At 36.6% G+C, this 21036-nt stretch overlaps 1 protein-coding gene across 3 annotated transcripts in view; it reads left to right on the forward strand.

Annotated features, from left to right (window-relative positions):
- Positions 1-21036, forward strand: part of LOC126481650 (peripheral plasma membrane protein CASK) — a 650466-nt gene that overhangs the window by 518652 nt on the left and 110778 nt on the right. For all 3 annotated transcript variants that reach the window (XM_050105580.1, XM_050105572.1, XM_050105588.1), the window contains one exon: positions 10702-10800. In XM_050105580.1, the coding sequence (XP_049961537.1) occupies positions 10702-10800 (99 nt within the window). The remainder of the gene's footprint in view (positions 1-10701; positions 10801-21036) is intronic.

Genomic DNA, 21036 nt, shown 5'->3' on the forward strand with positions numbered 1-21036 from the left:
TCATAGTCTTTTTGTTGTGCCTAAATATGACTCAGCATCTCTGCTATATGGTGATTAGCAAACTATCCTTTTCATAATATTGATGTTTGAACTTATTAAGTAGACCCACAGATGGAGCTCCAGAGAGGTGATTCTTGCATGTCATTGGCAGCGGCCTAAGTGTTTGTGGCAGTGCCTTCATGCCATGGTGGCAGCTGTAGGAAATGCGAGAGTGTCTTTTAAAGTGCGGCCAACTGAATGGTGCTCAATACTGCAGTAATATGGCTGCTTTCACAAGTGAACCTGCCTCTGATGCAACAGGGTGTACTTTATGAGGGAAGGGACAAGTCTTGCACTTTGATTTGTCACATGGGTATGCCTCATGTCACAAGGAGTTGCCAGCAGAAGGCATAACATCTTTTATGGCAGATTCATGTGTAGGTTCTCTGTCTCTTCCTTATTGAAAGATCTGTTTAAGGCATCTTGCCCTTTATTACATTAAACTAAAAAGACAGTTTACAACACCACTTTGTTTTACCTGTCTCTCATTAAGTTGTGGAATGTTTCAAGGTATTTTGAAGAGTGAAGTTTCCTTTCGCTTGAAGTTCACTTTCAGATGTTCATGTAAATTTAATTCCTCTTACAGGAATCTTATAAAATCTCGACTGTTCTTATGATTTCTGATTTTTCTTTCTCACACTGACTCATAGCTGAAAATGGAAAAGATTGATAAAATTTACAAATAATGTCTTCAAATAATTATATACATAAGAAGATCCTGCTCTCTCTCTCTCTCTCTCTCTCTCTCTCTCTCTCTCTCTCAATTTCTTCTATCCGTTTTCTTGTAGTGCACAAGTTTTCTTGCAGTATCCCAGTATTGCATGTAATGTCATTTTCTTATTTCGTGGCTTGTTATTCTGCTGTGATATCTGAAGGTCTAGGTTTGTAACTTATGCATTTCTTGTTAAAGCTGTAGTATGTGCACATACTTTAGAACTTCTAATCTTTTGTAGATGTCTATAACATACTTAAAAAACAATAAATTTACTGTCAGGAATACCATTATGTAGATGTCACATTGCAGGCTATATCTAAATATTTTAGGCAGTAATTGTTTACTTTCCAAATATTTTGTATTTTTGTTGTCAGTGAGTGCAGAGCTTCTATAAGACTTGCACTGTAGGCTTGTAAGCATTTTGAGATTATTTTTCTTGTGCTGCTACAAAAATGAACTAGATTGTGTTTATAGTTCTGGAGCTGTGAATTAACACCCCCCCCCCTCTCTCTCACTTTCTCTCTCTCGTGTGTGTGTGTGTGTGTGTGTGTGTGTGTGTGTGTGTGTGTACGCGCGCGCGCTCGAAAACAGGAATACTTAGCAAGAACCTAAGTACTGAAGACGAATGATTGCTAATTCCATTGTATGGGCCTTAAATCTGCACAGTGTGCTTAAACATATCAGTATTCAAATCATATTCTGTTCCTGAAATTAATATAAATAATTATTCCAGATGTTTCTGCAGTGTGACATTACTGGGGATTGTTTCTTCAGATATTTTTTCTTACTGTCAATCTTTTGTGATGATAAATATCTCCTCTTATTCAGCAATTTAATGTACAAAATCAGATAGAAGGTGTGCTTTTTATTACACTTTACATAGTGTGTGAAAAGTGGATGCCTGCACATGTTGTATGTGTGTTTGGGTATTTTTGCATTGAATATATGGCAATGGATGTATTCCTTGAGGTAGTTTTATTATATGATCTCCCTTACTCTTCAGTTCAAGTCCAACTGTTGTCAATTTGGAAACAGTAAACATTAACTTCATCCACTTCCCACAATGCCCTTCTGATGGGTGATGAAATTTCTTTCGTATATCTGTAACATGTTATGTTCCTTGGAATGAATCTACCAATCTTTGATAAGGCATTTTGTGATTTGTATTACTGATTCACATTCAAAATATGAATTGTCTTTGTGATCTGAACAAGATAAATGTTCTATGTGCAGTATTTACATGAGTGTTTTGTATCTCACAATTCATAATTGTAAAGTTTCCACCTCTGTGTTCTTAGAGTGTATTTATTTAGAACTACTGAAATAAATCCATGCAAAGATCCTGTGATAAGTCTAACTGCATTTTTAAAAGAAATTTTAGTATTCTTTTTTAGTCAGAGTGATTAAAGGAAGGGAAAAAAGCTGTTTTGCTGGAAAGGAGGTGCTGTCACTTCTGTGTTTTTCACAGATTTCAGGTGTGGCACACCTTGAAACCTACCGTATACTCTTCCCTTGAGTATCACAAAAGAATGTGAACAGTAAAAACGCTATGTCTGATAGGATTGTGTTAATGTTGAAAAAGTCCTTCCATATTATCACCATTATATAGTAAACCTCTCAAATTGCCATCGCTGGCTTTTGAGCTGGAAAAAACAGAAAAGTGCAATGGGGCAGATTTTGAGAGACCAAATCATATAAAATGCCCTATCAAGTGAGAGTTTATTAGAAGCAAAAGGAAACAAAGTGAAGTGCAGTAGAATCCCATGATGATATATAAGTATTCAAAGTGCAAATAAGATGATTTTTCAGCAGGCATGTGATTTCATGACAATCTCGGATAGTCTTTAATCTGGATTGTTTTGCTTGAAAATCAATTTCACAAAATTAGGCTCTTATGCTATGTTTCACAAGTTCTCCCTCACACCTTATAGGGCTAGCACTCCTGGAAGAAAAGGTGTATGGGTTAGTGACAAGATTTCTTCCAAGAATGCTAGATCCAAAATGTGTGCAGGAGAACTTACAAGTGGAAGGAAAGCTGTGAGGGCTGATTGTGGGTTGTAATTGGGTAGCCCCACTTGAACACACAGCTTTAATCTGCCTGAAAGTTCAGATCATTGAACACTCCATTGCAGAGTGAAAATTCACTCTGGAATCTTTGTTCTGACTTCAGTTTAAAAGTAAAAAGGAGTAAATGGACTGTGTAATTTCTACAGTACATATTCATGTATTTACAATGTCAGCAGTAGAATGTTTGTATAGTGTCATAACTGCATCCTGCAAGGTACTTAAGTTCATGTACCAACCAGACTAGACGCAGACATTACAGCAGAATTTTATTTCCATATAATCACAGAGGGCATCACATAGAATAACGCATAAAAATTTAAATCCCATTTGTTTCACACACATATATATATATATATATGTATATATATATATATATATATATAACAAAGATGATGTGACTTACCAAATGAAAGTGCTGGCAGGTTGACAGACACACAAACGAACACAAACATACACACAAAATTCAAGCTTTCGCAACAAACTGTTGCCTCATCAGGAAAGAGGGAAGGAGAGGGAAAGACGAAAGGAAGTGGGTTTTAAGGGAGAGGGTAAGGAGTCATTCCAATCCCGGGAGCGGAAAGACTTACCTTAGGGGGAAAATAGGACGGGTATACACTCGCGCACACACACACATATCCATCCACACATTTACAGACACAAGCAGACATATTTAAAGACAAAGAGTTTGGGCAGATGTTTTAAGTTGGTAGCAGGTACAATTTTTTGTGACCATCAAATACATATGTATGTACAATCTGTACATACATGTATATTTGATGATCACAAAAAAATTGTACTTGCTACCAACTTACTGAAAATCAGTAAAGGAAACCAAAGAAAAATTTGGAGTACAATTTAAAGTTCAAGGAGAAGAAATAAAAACTTTGAGGATTCCCTATGACATTGTAGTTCTGTCAGAGACAGCAAAAGACTTGGAAGAGCTGTTGAATGGAATGCGTAGTGTTTTGAAAGGGGGATGTAAGATGAGCATCAGCAAAAGCAAAACAAGGATAATGGAATGTAGTCAAATTAAATCAGATGATGCTAAGGGAATCTGATTAGGAGACAAGACACTTGAAGTAGTACATGAGCTTTCCTATTTGGGCACCAAATTAACTGATGATGGTTGAAGTAGAGGGAATATAAAACTTTGGACTGGTAATGGCAAGAAAAGAGGAGAAATATGTTAACATTGAATATAGATTTAGTGTTAGGAAGTCTTTTCTGAAGGTATTTGTCTGGAGTGTAGCCATGTATGGAAGTGAAACATGGACGATAAATAGTTCAAGATAAAAAGAGAACAGAAGCTTTCAAAATGTGGTGTTACAGAAAAATGCTGAGGATTACATGGGTTGACCACCTAACTAATGAGGAAGTACTGAATAGAAGTAGGAAGACAAGAAATTTGTGGCACAATTTGACCAAAAGAAGGGCTCAGTTGATAGCATGCATTTTGAGACATCAAGGGATCACCAATTTAGCACTTGTGGGGAATGTGAAGGGTAAAAATCATAGCGGGGAGACCAAGAGATGACTACAGTAAGCAGATTCAGAATGATGTAGGTTGCAGTATTTATTTGAAGATAAAGAGGCTCGCACAGGATAGAGTAGCATAGAGAGCTGCGTCAAACCACTCTTCGGACTGAAGACAACAACAACAACAACAACAACAACAAATACACGTAGAAACAAGTAAGCATATTTCATAATGAATTGTCCTATATTTTGCAACTAACTTTCGGAATATGATTTCTTCTTTTTTTGGCAAAAATGTGCTACAGTAATTATTGGGAAACATTAACCAGATATTTTTTACTATAAAAACAAAATGATGTTTTAGTAGTTTTGATGTATTATGAAGTCATCATTGGATGATATGAAAATGTTATGTCAACTGACATCAGTTACTATGTAACATACTCAAATCATCTGATGACAGCTTCCTAATATGTCAAAATTGGTAATGATGCTACTTGTGCAATCCGAGGCTGAAATGTATAATATGAAAGAATTATGTTATGGTCACCGTGTTTCCCTAATAGCTGAGTCAATGAAGGAAAACTGGGGGGAAAATTTTTGTAGTCACAAATAGGAGAAAGTGTCATGAACAACATACTGAAAATTCCTACCAGTGGGTTGTGAGCTGGAAAAGTACAGCTTCTAGCAAAAAGTTCCCAGTACACAACTAAAACAACATAAGATTTCCTACAAAAATGGTTCTATCCATTATTTTCTCTTGGACTAATAGTTTCCACATTGTGGGGGATGTAAAAGTCGCAGAGTATTAGAAATATGGAAAAATAGCAGATTATTAAAAATAGTATTTTAATGGTATAAAATTAATGTTTATTTTTGAGTGAAATGGATTAAGAACAAATATTAAATGTGAGTACCACATCTAATTGTAGTAGAGTCATATTAAGGAGAAATTGTGCTCTGTGGGTGTAAAAGGGTGGAGAAGGTGGGGGTGGATGGTAAAAGCATGAGGTAAGGTAGGTTGCAGGATAGATCTGAAAACTGAAGAGCAAGCAGGGGAAACCTCACTATGTCACAGGAAGAAACTTCATAGTGCATTAACACTATATGAAATATAGGTATGAGTTACTAATAATACTAAAACAACAAGTGCATATGGACAGATTCTGCTGACTGTTCTATACTGATAGAGGTGAAATTGATTTTTAGTCATAGTGTACAGCAGCTTCCTGTCCCATTTTGTTATGTAAGCAAACAAAATAACTTCACTTAGCTTGTGTTTATATGGTGGAGTTATTTCCAGTTTATTTAATAAATACTTATTTTCAGTTATTAAGTGAGATTTTATGTAATATATGTTCCTAAAAACAATGTTGTCAGTGACATTTGTAGTGTTGGCTGGGAAAGCGACTCAACTGGTAAAATGGTACCTTTCTTCCATCAATTATAGGCAATGTATTACAAAGCTGAGTCATTGTCTTTAGTCACTCGGGTGGGTGTTAGCTGCAGATTGTATAAATCTCTTCCATTCAAGAATGGCTGGCACTTGTAGAGTGGGCTGCACTGATTGGAACCTCTTACCATTCATCCACAGTGCAGTATATCTTCCACGGTGGGTTGAATATCTCTGGTAGAGTTCAACTGATCATGTTCAAGCATAGAACAGTAGTTACTGTAGTGCATTGCTTGACTTGTGCTGAAATATTTGAAGTTTCGTGACACCTAAGGGACCTACTTTTGTTACAGAGGGAGATAATTTAAAGCTCTGAGCCTCTTCAGGCATTAGTAGAACTGAGGTTTGGATGATGCATTTGATACTCCTCATGCTGCAAAGAGTATTCCAGCCTCTGATAGTGGAGACAATGAAATCAATATTGCTGAATACGTATTGACAGCATGTTACCCTTGGGTAGCTTCAGTATGGTGAACAATTCACAGCTCCAGTTGTCGAACTTTTTTACTTGATAGTTCACTTAACATCTACAAATAAGTACTCATTTAATAAACTGAATATAACTCCACCATGAAGACATGACTTTACAGTCATTTTGTCTACTCACGTAAGAGAACTGGACAGGAAATGCTGGGGAGGTACAGTTTGTGTGTAAACTGAAAAGCGAGCAGCACTTGTGCTTAGGGGAAGCTGCATTTCCTGGAAGAATTCTATATTTGCTGTGCAGAATCATTAGGAATAATTTCCCTTCTAGCAGTGTAGAACAGTGTGGAGATTTCTACACAGATTCTGTCCATAAGGGTTCCTTGTATTAGTATTATTAATATCATATATCTGTATTCTATGCGCTATGTAGGAAATAAACCTTTCCCAGGCATGTCTGTGCACTGTGTTGCCTGTGATTTAAAAGGCAAGCTGATGAAGGTCAGTGTAATTCTTTGAAACACCCTGTAGTTGCTTCTTGTGATGTAGTGGGTTAGATGGAGGGGGAATCATCTGGTCACTCTTCAGTTCGCAGACCTATGAAGGAGGGCAACCTACCTTCCTTCATGCGTTTACCCTTTGCCCCAGCCCTCTCCATCTTATTAACCCCCAGAACACAATTTCTTCTGTGGCTGTGCTGCACTTAGATGTGGTACAAATATTTAATATTTGTTCTTGACCCACTTCATTTAACAGTGAACAGTAATTTTATACCATTAAATGCTTCTTTTTTAAAAAAATAATATGTGATTTTTTCCATCCCCTACAGTGTGAAACTGTTAGTCAAAGAGAAAAACTGGATATGGCATCTTTTGTAGTAAATTTTATGTAGTGTAATTGTGTACTGGGAAATATTGTCACAAGTGGCCGCAGTTTTTGAGTTACTCAAGAAAAACATAAAAAAGTGACTTTATTTATTGCCACCTGCAGTGCTGATAGGGATTTTTGGTATGTTGTTGATGGCAACCCCCTACCACTGTACAAAAATTTGCAACTACACAATTCTTTCCCCTATTCATCAATTTTCAGTCTTCAATGACTGGGCTATAAGACCGTGAGTAGGCTGAAGGATGAGTCACATTCGTATATAGACCACTCTGTTCTAACTTTGAGAGAAAATGTTCTCTTAATCTCTCCTTATATTTTTGAAAAATATTTGAATGTTGTCTGTAAGTATCATGTGCAATATAATGATAACAAAAAGTTACCTTTAAAAGATACTTTACTCAAAATGTGTAGTGTTTAACAAACTGGATTGGTTCAGTAATGATGAATGATACAAAAAGTTATTATGTTGTCACAGACTATTACTAAAATATCCTTTTAATAGAGGACAGATGAAGTACACACTGCAACCATCTTGACCGCCATACTTGCTGGGATGCCTTTTATAAACAATTTATGTGCCATAATTCACACAATGTCTGAAAAAATACAATATTGACATACATTTTATTGTATCTGTTTTTTCAATCTTCATTTTACCATATTAGAATTGAAATATGGCTGGTTCTTTAAAGTTGAAGCCAATTATGCTCCAGAAAAAACTGTACCTCTTTGTTGAAAGATTATTGAAATCTATAGTATGCTTCTTTGTACAGTGTAATTCTCTGCAGGAAAAAATAAAATGATCCCCTAAAGTGAGATACAGCTACAGCACAAAATGAAAGCTCTTATCTTTGACATTCACATGGTGGTGCCAGAAATGTGGTCAGCTAGGACTTCTTTTCTAGTTTTCATATTCTTGGTCACTGAATAATATATTTGCCTTCAAATTATAATATTGATATTATTTATTGGCCATTTTAAATGTAGTCTTTCTGACTGTTGTACTACTTCAAAATTATGTTTCACTTTTGTATAAAAAAGTTGTCTAATGTTTGTTGACACACATCTGAGTAAATCCTGCTTCCTGTGGTCATCACAATTTTATTGCTGTAGTTTTTATTTTTAAAGGTATATTATGTTTACATATTACTGCTTTTAATTACTACAGTATTATGAAAAGGATAGAGGAGACATTGAGCTGCAGACAGAAACCAGGAAAAGACTGCTATACGAGCAGCAATGAGTAGTAATGTATGCTTTTCATAATATTATTGTTATTCCTTACTAGATTTTCCATTATTTGCTTTTAATTACTTATACCTTTGTGGCTTTAAAAGAACCAGTATTATGTGTAACTTATTATACATAAATAACTTTTTCAGAGAAAAACCATTTCATGTATTTTTATTCAATACAGTGACTTGTAAAATAAATTATCTGTACTTTAGTAGTGAACTACTTTTATCTTTCTGTACAAAACACTTGCAGATTCATTTTAGGGTTTCAAATACATAAAGTGCAAGTGCAAGTACGAGTGCAAGCAAGCCACTGGTATCATTTGGTGTGATAAATTCTTCTTCATAATCAAATCCACAGTCTACAATGTGAATCTTTATGATAATGTTAGGAGATGCACAGAGGAAGTGTTGAGCCTCAGTAAATGGTAATGAGACTGTGTTTGGCCAAAACTCAAGATTGTCTATTCACTGCACTGTTGTCACACGACTACCCACCTGTTGCAACAGTTGGAAGAAGGTCTCCAATCCCATTGTGTATCTGGAATGACAACTGAAAATTCAAAGCTTGATTTCTTGTTTCTCACTAGCAGTCACCTTGCTGTTAGCTTATCTGAGTATGTCTCCAGGTTCTGGCACAAATTTTTAGTTGGTTTTTCAGATGCATATCAGTGGCATTGCATTTATAAGTAACATTGTCATTTAGTCTTAGTTTCATGTTTCATATGTATGTACAAATGCTGTCATTCAAACAAGGAGATAACTACAACTGAATCATTAATACAGTGCATGATTTAGATTGCTTACAAGATCTTCGTAGACAATGTCAGTAGCAATGATGACTGTTACAAGCACTGGCACAGTTCTGGAGGTAGTCAGTGCCTATCCAGTGTGTGTACCATGCTTTGAATTAGATTGTATTTAAAGTATGAACATTTAGTCCAGTGTGTCTGCTGGTGAATTATTGCTAAAGTTTCATTACTTTACATTTCATGAAGGATCCTTGTTTCAAATTATTCCAGAATACTTCACAAATTCAACAATCTTTACAAAAGTGTATCTTTTGATGCAGCTTACCTAGTGTGACATCGGTGCACTATGTCCTTATTTTTCCACACTTCATTACTCACAGGACACTGATTTGGAAGAAAAAAGTCTTCTTAAATGTTCAAGATAAACTGACTTTAGCCTTTCTATTTATTTTTTAGTTATAATTTTCAGTCCAAATCTCCATAAGAAGTTAATAATACTAGTTCTGGCTGTTCTCGATGTTCTCAGCTGAATATTTTTGTTTTATATGTTTCTCAGATGACTAGTTTCACTCATTAGCCATCATCAGATATATCAAAATGAAACAAAATTTACTGCTACAATATAAGATAAAACAGAAGGAGAATACACAAAAATAATGAAGAATGTCATACCCCTTTGACAGAAACCCTCTGGTGTAAAGTATTCCATCATGTATAAGATGCAGATGGCTACAGATTAATGGTCAAGAAATTTCAATGCCGTAATCAAGTCATCAAGCTTAATCTTTTTTATTTTCACTGGTTTCTTCTTCACATTTAACAGCCGTATTTTGCTATTAGTTTAAGAAATGATGACATTTATTCGCCTGCATTCAGTTAAATTGCTGATATACTTACCCTTCTGGATGTTTTCCAAAAAGATCAACAGTTTTTCTGTATGCCTACTTTAATTCATTTCAGGCTTACTTGATGCTCTGTAGGCAGTATTTAGTCATGGAAGAGGAAGAATTTGGCCACATTACTTCCTTTATTGATGGTATTACAGTAAATATCAAAATATTCCATAGTCATTGTGATCTTTGTTGTGATGACAAAATAGCCATTTGACTTTCAGTATTCACCTTCTTGATCAAATATGGAAAATCTTCTTTATACAAACAAGATTATATCAGAGCATTGCAATGTCTTTAATGCTACTTTTCACACCAGTGTGGAGCTGTGAGAGGCAACCCTCATTTTGATGTCTTCAGTGTTTAAGAATAATGATGACAGAACAAAACTTTGTCGTTAGTTTACAAATGTTGAGCACCTCTTCACGTTCAAACAAATTAGTCTTCTGTACGTCATGTACTCTTCGCTAAATGAAAGTTTTCAGAATGATTTTCCAGGAGAATTTTACTTGACTGTAATAGTGATGCAACTGTACCGGGGCAAAACACATGGCTTGTATTTGGGAATATTAAAAATAATGTGCAAGTCACAGCTGGCAGATTAAAGCTGTGGCAGCAAGGGCTTTTGGTACTTTCTACAGGTATATATTATCATGAAAATAAAGTATCTCCTCATAGTTTTACAAAATTAACTGTACAATATTTCTGATTTTTTGGTCAAACAAAACTACTAGGCATTTGTTTTGTTTTGTTTTTGTTCCAGATTTTTGTTCGTGCACAGTTTGATTATGACCCGTTGGATGATGACCTGATACCTTGTGCACAGGCTGGTATAGCTTTCAAAACAGGAGACATCCTGCAAGTAAGTACTTATGTTATGTAAATAATAATTTGTAGAATGACAGATAAAAAAAAAGTTAAATCACAGATTTAAGTTAGCTTCAGAACTAAAATTACATATAAATATCTAGCTTCAACATAATACCTATACTGCCATCAAGCGTCTCCAGATGAACAATGATGTTTGTTGACTGCCACCTGAACTGAATCATGCATTATTTTTAGCTCTCCTGGGTGCATGATTATTAATGCCCCCATTACTAATAATTATGTGACCATTGGCGTGAGAGCATTATCATTACACCCCCTCACTAATAATTATGTGAACATTGGACATAAATTACATAGTAAAACACGTAGAATAAGAAATGCTTCAAAATCTCAAGCAATAATAATCATAACAATAGTAGTAGTAAGGATGTAGTAAAAAAGGCTTTAAAAGCTTATGTGCACAAAAATCTGCAAAATGAAAAAATACATTGGTCTCATATTTAATTCAGCATTCCTTCCCAAGAACTTTGGTAGGAGCTACTATAACAAAGCAGAAGTAGGCTGCCCTTTGATTAGAAAGCATATTGCACTCTTCCAAAAAGTGATATACTAATATTAATCTATGAAACACACTACACACCGGTGCATCCTTTCACTGGAAAAGTGGTTTATGCGTTGATACGGAATGCCTAATCAAGAAGTGAATAAGAGCTCTTTGTGTTGCCTCAGTAACTGGAAGGAGCTACATTATGGCTTCATTGTTACAAGAATGTAAATGGGTACACACTAAAAACCAAAAATAAATCTTGAGCTATTGTAGCCAAGCATCACGAAAAGAGTTGGTTCTGCTGAGAAATTTATTAGTAGAGTAGGAGTTGGTCATGCATAAATCCCTTATGATGAAAACAACACCAAGAAGGTTTACAGGACCTTCAAAGATGAGCTACAGGGGCATCAACCAACAATCTGTGCGTTAGGTGAATTGATGGGAGCATAGTTACAAATGACAAAGAAAAATGTCAGCTCTTGGCAAACTATTTCAAAGTGCTGCTAAACTGTGAAGAACCCCAGGAAAGATCGTATGCACGGGAAAAAATCCGCAAGTTAGATTTCAAACCACAAAGCTTCAATGAAATTACGCAGGTAATCAAGGAGCTCAAGGATAATAAGGCATCAGTGAAGCTGGTATTGTGGCAGAAATGTGGAAGATTGAAGAGCAAGTCACCTTATAAAAGAATTCTGGAAAAGTGAAATGACACCGATGGACTAGAAATGTTTGCTCATATACTCACTTCATAAAAAAGACAACCGAGTGGATCCAAACAATAGAGAGAGCTCCTTACTTTCATTTGCTTATATGGTACTTGCCAGAGTCCTGCTAGGAAGAGCTGAAGAATAACCTGATCACCTCAATGGAGAATATCAAGCTGGGTTACAGAAAGGCAGGTCATGTATGGAACAGATATTCAGGCTCAAAAGCATTCTGAGAACTAGAGCAATAAAAGATAGAATGCAGTAGTAATTTTTGTTGACTTCAATAAGGCATATGCCTCAGTTGACAAACAAATCTCATTTAGTATTGTAGAAGAATTCAGAATTGATAGAAAAATGAAGGAAATAATAAAACAAAGTTAAGTTTTTTGGAGAAATCTCTGAAATCTTTTGAAATAAATTTATGTGTCAGGCAAGGAGAGGATTATCACCAACTCTCTTCAATAACATTCTGAGGAAAATAATGAGAACCTGAGCAAAAGCTCTGAAGTTGGAAGGAATAAATGGAACACACCTAGGGAAGAAAGGAAACTCCTGGGAAATGAGCTGTTTAGTTTTTGCCAATGACCTCACCATTTTAGCCACAAACCGGAAATACTCACAAAGAATACTGGAGATTTTGCATGAAATAGCTGGGAAAGATGGACACATGGAACACAGACACCAGGAGAGAAATACTTGGGGGTAAAATATGGAATGGTTAAGACGACAGATAAATTCAAATATTTAGGAGGATGGATCCATCCCAATGGACAAGATAAAAAGGCAGTCAAAGAAAGAGCCAGAAAATTAGATCTTGCTTACAAACTAACACAAAATAGGTACATCAGATGAGCAGTATCCTACAAGGCCTAAAATCGGTCACTGTAATGAAGTTATAAAGCCAGAGGGGTCTATACTTCAGAGTATCTTATTCTGAATTGAAGAGGACAGTTGGAAGAAAAAAAAAAATGTGAAAAGAAGAAAAAGGAAATCCTCAGGAAAATTCTGGGACCTCAGAAGACGATTGATGGAACTCAGAAGAATAGGAAGAATGAGAAGCTTTGCAAGTACACTGGAAATTTAATGAACACAAAGCAGAAAGTATTTATTGACACCTACCAAGAATGGATGAGCACTGACTGAGCAAAAACATCTTCAATTTGCATCACATCATTAAAGTGGCTAAATGATAAGAGATTACGAGAAACTGTTATTACACTAGAGGTGATCCAAAAGAGAAAATAATTCAGAAGCAAAGTCAAAATCATCTGAAGAGAAACCATTAATGAAGAGGTCCACACATTACATTTCTGAGGAGGAGAAAAAGAAAACAAGAAAAAGGATGAAGCGGTTCTGGGAAGAGAGGAAAATAAAGGCAATAAAAGCCTTAAGTGCTATGCAGTCCATGGTTGGCCAAATTCAGAAGAAATAAAATCCCTTAGGCTCCTCTTAACCTGTTCTTTACATCAGCTGGTATTTAGATTGCCATCTGACTTATTGTTATCTGAGAGGGTAAACCAGTCTTCTGCTTCATACTGTTTGCAGAAGACAGAAAACAACTGATTTTCCTTATCCATAATTCTGTAAAATTCTAATATTTTCTGAGGTTTACTCTGTACGGTATGTTACATATGTAAAAGAATGATGTCAACAGAAGATCCATTCCGAAAGCTTTACTATGAATCTGTAGGTTAAATCCAGAATGAGATTTTCACTCTGCAGCGGAGTGTAGTTTAAGTGTGTCTAGAGGACTGTCTAACTACTGTATTGTGCAAGACTGTTTGAAACACTGACAATGGTGCATTTTATCTGTTGTTATCAGCTTCATCATGTTTCCTTCACCACTGAATATTTACATTTCTTTGGGGAAGGACCTGCTCGAAAATATATGTTACACAAGCAGTTAAATACATAAAGCATTACTGTCTTATGTGACACCTATTCTTAAACTATTGACAGCAAATATTATAGTGATGGAAACAATATGCTCTATGAATTGTTACAATTGGAGGTGGTGTTTGTTGTATCAGTACAAAGACGGAAATATGTCTTAGCAAATGAGCCGCTCCATGGAAATTGGACCAAGTTCCAATCTATGATCGAAAATGAGTTGCACGAACAGAATGTGTCCTAGCTGCATCTGTGATCAGTTTGCAGGATATTGTGTTTATGTCTTTCTCTACTAGATTGCATATGAAGTTTGTTTTGAAGTGTGTCACTCCAGTGTTTGCACAGTTGAATGGAAGAGGGGCCCATCAAAACTTGAAGCACATTTCTGCATTGTTGCTGCAGCAAAAGGCAGACCCTCATGTCATCATAGTGGCTACAGCATACCTGATTTATCGAGTGTGTGATCTAATGTAACTTGTGACATCGGTAGTGAAAATAAATCCAAGAAGTGGAAATGAATGTTTATGAGTAAAACACATGTATATCTAAATCCCGGCTCTCTTTGATAAAAGTGAAATGCAAGTGCAACACAGTTAATGAAGCTGGCTGTTCAGTATAGTATTTTATATCTTGCATCACATTGCAGTTATTCTATAGTGGTAACTTAACTTGTGGGTATACTGCATGTATATTAATTTAAACCATTAACTTTTCCTATTTACATCTACATATCTACAACTACATATATACTCCTCTAGCCACCAAGTGCTGTATGGCAGAGGGCACTAATAATAATAATAATAATAATAATAAAAATAATTATTATGTTTATTTGTCCATGTTAACTTTACAGTCTTGGACGTCGTCATTTTTTGTACAATTATATCAGTATAATGCCATTCCAAGAATGAATATACACATCAAGTAGCACATTGTATATCATTCCATGCAATAATGTTATAAACACATTAGCACATTATATATCACTCCATACATCAATTAGCCAATTATAACAATACCACCACTAATATACTGCAGTATGTAAAAGAATAAACTAACAGTACTGCAGCTCAGAATTCTTTTAATGAGTATAAACATCTTTCTATTAGCCAATTTTTCAGCTTGCTCTTGAAAAGATTGCCTTGGAGTTGCTTTATATTTTTTGGCAACTTATTATAGAATTGTCTCCCAGTTACATATGGACTGTGGTCTGTAGCTTTCTTGTTAGTCCGTATCCTATGATAGTCACTTTTGGCTCGAGCATTGTAATTATGGGTGTCACTGTTCTTTACACTACTTTCCTCGTTCTCTTTTACAAATATTATGGTCTTAAATACATACAATGAGTACACAGTCAGTAATTTATAATTTTTGAAATAGTCCCTACAGGACTGGCGTTTGCTTATATTAGCAATTATCCTAACTGCTCTCTTTTGAAGCCTGAAAATGCGATCCATATAGACAGTGGGTGCCCCACCCCAGACCTCAATCACATATTGCAGATGTGAGTGTATTAACCAATAATACACTTGTTTAACGACAAGGGGAGCTATTATATTTGCAAGACGTTTTAGTAAGTAAATATTATTAGAAACCTTATTACAGGTGGAGCCGGTATGCTCTTTCCAAGTGAGATGTTCATCAATCAATATGCCTAAAAACTTATGTTTGCCAGATGTTTCAACTGTAGAAAGGGATCGAGTATGAGTATTATTAAAATGTAGCAAGAACTTTATTACTGCAGTCTTCTGTGATCATTTCATAGGTCTCCTTGTTGCTTTGGAATGCTGCCCGATCTGTACAGCCCCAGCTAATAAAAGACGTATCATCAGCATAGTTCACTAGTTTGGAGTTTTGTGGCTGTGTTATATCATTAATATATACTATAAACAAGAATGGTCCAAGTATACTTCCTTGGGGAACTCCACAATTGAGAGTTCTGTATGCTGACTTAACTGTTTGGATCTTACTTTCATTCTTATAATTTAGTTTTGTGCACTGTTTTCTATCATGGAGATAAGAACATAGTAATTTCCTCTTATCCAGTAATTTTCTAAACTTGGATAACAGTACTGCATGATTCACAGAATCGAATGCTTTAGACAGATCTAGGAAAGTCCCTTCAACTTTGTTTCCTTCATCCAGCCTGTTCAGTAGTTCATGGAAAAAAGTTGCTAATGATGTTATTGTAGATCGTCCTTTTCGAAACCCATGTTGTGTTTTGTTTAATAGTTTGTATTTACAGGAGAGGATTCTATTCGATCTAGAAGTATTCTTTCAAGCAGCTTGCCAAATGTTGAAGTCAAAGAGATTGGCCGGTAGTTATTTATGTCTGTGATAGCCCCCTTTTTATACACGGGTTGTATCTCAGTGATTTTTAAAAACTGTGGAAAGGTCCCCTGGCCAATTGAACTGTTAATTAGATGTGTTATTGGTTTTATTAACTCATTTTTGCATTCTTTAAGTAGTGTGGATGATATGTCATCCCAGCCACTAGATGATTTTACTTTGAGTTTTGAGGTTATATTCATGACCTCAAACTCTGTTACACTCCTTAGGAAAAATAGATTACTCATTTTAACTGTGTTTATTTTCAGGACTGATTCCTCTTTTTCTTCTCTGCATGCCTTACTAAAATGTTTAATGAAGGCCACACACACAGACTTTGATTCATTCAACAGTATTCCATTTTCTTCTGATGCAATGTTGCTGCTGCCTGGTTTTTCTCTATGTTCACATTCTTCATTTACAATATGCCAGGCTGTTTTGCCAATGTTACTAGTTTCTCTTATCTGTTCAGCATAATGAAGTGCTTTTAGTCTCTTCAGGGATTCCCTGTATGTCTTTCTGGTGTTTTTGTACTTATTCGTGCCAAAGTTATATTCCCCCCACCCGTTCCACTCATGGGTCGCACGAGGGAAAAGCAACTGTCTGAACGCCTCGGTACGAGCTCTAATTTCCCTTATCTCTGAATGGTGATCATTGCATCATATGAAAGTTGGTGGTACTAATATATGCTCTACATCCTCGGTGAAGATCGGATTATGGAATTTAGTGAGCAGCCCCTTACGTTTAGTGCATCGTCTACCTGCAAGTGTGTCCCACTTCAAACTTTCTGTGAGCTTTGTAATGCTTTCACGATGGCTAAATGTATGAGTCACGAATCTTGCCGCTCTTGTTTGGACCTTCTTAGTCTCTTGAATCAGACCCAACTGGTAAGGGTCCCGTACAGACAAACAGTACTCTAAGACAGGACAAATTAAAGTATTGTAAGCAATTTACTTTGTTGAAGGACTGCATTGCTTTAGTATTCTACCAATAAACCGCAACCTAGAGTTCACCTTACGTGTTACTTATGTAATAAGATTGTTCCATTTGAGTTGCTTTCAAATAGTCGCACTCAGAAACTTGACTGATGTTACTGCTTCCAAAGACTGGGCATTAATTTTGTACTCATATATTAATAGGGATTTTCAATTTGTTGTACACAGTAGGTTACACTTACTAATATTGAGAGATAACTGCCAATCATTACACCATGCATTTATTTTCTGCAAATCCTCATTGATTTGTTCACAACTTTCATGTGATACTACTTTCCTGTAGACTACAGTGTCATCAGCAAACAGTCTAATGCTGCTGTCAATACCATCAACCAGGTCGTTTATGTAAATCATAAAAAGCAGTGGACCTATTATGCTGCCCTGGGGCACACCTGATGTTACGCTTGTTTCTGTTGAAGTCTCCCCATTCAGGATGACACACTGCTCTCTGTGTGTTAGAAAACTTTCTGTCCAACTGCATATGTCATCGGATAGACCATAAGTGTGCACTTTTTGGAGCAAGCCATAGTGTGGAACTGAGTCGAATGCCTTTCGAAAGCCAAGGACTATGGCATCAATCTGGGAGCTGTTATCTAGAGCCCGTTGTATATCATGCACAAAGAGGGCCAGCTGTGTCTCGCATGAATGCTGTTTCCTTAACCATGCAGGTTTCTGCAGATGAGCTACTCAGAGTCTAGAAAGGTCATTATGTCTGAACACAAAATGTGTTCCATGATTCTACAACAAATCGACATCAGTGAAATTGGGCGGTAATTATGTGCATCTGATTTTCTACCCTTTTTATAGATTGCTATGACCTATTATATGTGATACCTTAATGTGTACACACGTCAGTGTGTTGGTCATTTTTTTCTCTGTGTTGAATGGCACAAACTTCACGACCTGATGTTTTCTTCATGATCTTAACTACACCATTAGATGGACTGTGCCTATCAATATAGCCCCAAACTGTTTTATGTCCACTCACCCTCACTTCAACACCTGACCTGTTGCCCAAGGGAAAACAAGCATTAATGGTTTGCTCTTGCCACATGTACTTGGAAGTACTACCCAACCTAAAAACATACTACTACTAGTAGCTATAATTATTAGTCTGTAAGTGATGATGTTTGTTTTGTGGGATGCTTAACTGTGCGGTCATCAGCACCTGTACAAAGTCCCAATTTTTACACAGTTCAATCTAGCCACTGTCACGGATGATGATGATGATGATGATGATGATAATGATGAAGACAACGCAAACACACAGTCCCCGGGCAGAGAAAATCCCCAACCTGGCCGGGAATCGATCCCAGGACCCCATGATCCAGAGGCAGCTATGCTACTAGACCATGAGTTGCAGACTGTCTGAAGTGAAGCAAATATTGAAATAATGTTGTTCAGTTCACTGTCCTCGGTCAGCAACTGAAATACCTCCACTTATTGGGGTGAGGGTGGGGAAGAAAAGAGGGTGACATAGGAGATGGGCAGAAAGAGGGTTAAGAGAGAGGTGGACAGAGAGTGGGTGGAGGAGGAGGTGGACAGAGATTTGTGACATATATATACGCTAGTGAAGCCATAGGTAAGAAGCTAGTTGAAGGATAAAATTTTCCTTTGAAGCATCTTTGTGGCACTGTACAATGTTGCAAGATGAAACATTGTGCTATCGGACATTTTCAAAGGGAACTGTTTTCCATGACCTCTACAAATTACATTAATGTGGTGTTCAAAATGCGTAATTATAATTTCTTGTCGAGGGTCGCAGATGGAAAAAGCCTGCAAGGAAGACAGTGTACAGCATGAAGTTAATTATTTCTTTAAGGATCTGGAACATGGCTACAAACCATTATGCAGCAGGTCATTTTGTGCAGTTCATGGCATTACTAACAAATGCTTGAGCACTCTGTATTAAGTTCTACCTCAGTTTAATTCCTGAAAAATGGCTTGCTGTGTGGTGTTGCTTCAGTGGCAGTCACGAGTTCAAACCTTATCATCCGCAGCTATTTGTCACTTAGTATTTATCAATTCTGGAAGATTCTTGAAATTTCTTATGTTTGTGTATTCAGAAATATGTATAGTTTGTATAAATAGCTGAACACACTGTCCAGGAATTAATTCTGTTTCATCTATATGTAGATTTCTGTACTAAACATACTTTCAGTGCTAAGTTTTGTATTATTTTGGTAACCCTACTTTTGGATTTGAACTTAATTGTGGTTATGATGTGACACTGTTTAGAGGAGACGTGAGGTACTTCAAAAAAATCTATATCGCCATGGCTCCAGTTAAGCAACATAAAAGCCATTGCTTACAAGGATAGGAACCACAGTAAAATCAGCACATCATTTCCAAGGTCCATATATTCAGGACACCAATGGATTCCAAAAGAGCAATAAGTCAGCTGCACATCAGGCATCCATCAATGTTCTCTGGAGATGCAGGTTAGGACCTGACGAAATTCAACTCAGATGCCAAATGCAATAGGTGGGATGATGTGTACTTATACTTGTATGTCACTTGGCCCAGCTGTGGTTCCATGACCAGTGAAGAGAATCTCAGTACCTGCCATAAATTCCAACCTGAACTGAATAAAAACATTTGCCGACAGTAAGTCCTCTTAGCAATAGAACAATTAGGACCACGGCACACTATGTGAGGAAATGATGCAGTCCTACATACAAAATGTTTTGACGATTGTGAATCCGAATATGACAGAAGATGATGAAATTTCACTCTGACAAAATCTCACACTTGATGAAATGGATTTTAGAAGACAGGTACCAAGCTCTTCTGGTAAAGGATGGTAGAACAACAGAGGAATCATCAAGCGGAGCCAGCACATCGTAAACTGCAAAAAATGAGTTCGATGAAAGACGTATGACCAAGTCCTGAATGTCATCCCTGTAGCATTGTAGATGACCATCACAGTCTCTCGCTCTCATATGCCAGGTAGTGATAGATGAGATACAGCAATTCATGCTCCCAGAACTGTCAGACCAAGTAAGAGATGGCTAGCTCTATACCTCAGGAGGTAATAGAGAATGTTAAAGAAGAGGTGTATGGGTCTTTAGCTCCAATCTCTGCCACCAGTCATATTTGCCAGTAAGAGTGGACTCTACCAACTCAGACTTATGTCACAGTTGTCAGAGACAACCCAGCACTTAACCAATGCAGGTAAAACCCAACTCCTCTGCTAAGTATAATATCCTACAAAAGCACGGGTATTTAGAGCACGGAGGACAACATGCCTGTATGTTTCCACAATGGACACTCGTGGCACTTTGCAGAGAAAGATGATAATTTTTGATGACCATCATGCTACCATATTCAACTCTCACATCATTTCTGTTCAATCCAGTCAGCTTCTGATTATTATAGTCAACCTGTAGGATGAAGCCCATCATCACCATTGGTGACCATCCTGTCTGGGAGCTAGTTGACTTGGGGGTATAGTGTCAAATGCTTATCATTGTCATTTAAATAAGACTATATTCTGTGATATGAAAGTGATTGTGCTGAAGTTCACAAATGGGAAATAGGTCCAGCCTACAGGAACGTGTACAGCAAGCATAACTGTCAGTGACATAATGCAGCCCTTTGAATCTGGTGTTTTAGCAGAATATAGTCAAATATTGTTCTCAGATGAGACTTCTTGCAGACGTCACAATCTGTCATAGACTGTGGAAAATCAGAGCTTCAGATTGATGAAGCTATTTCAACACACACACATAATGAACATTGCTCTGGGCATCACAACAAGATGAGTTCTATTTGTCAGTCAAGACACTTGGTTAAAATGT

Source organism: Schistocerca serialis, chromosome 1 (assembly GCF_023864345.2).
Source record: "Schistocerca serialis cubense isolate TAMUIC-IGC-003099 chromosome 1, iqSchSeri2.2, whole genome shotgun sequence".
Taxonomy (NCBI): Eukaryota; Metazoa; Arthropoda; class Insecta; order Orthoptera; family Acrididae; genus Schistocerca; species Schistocerca serialis.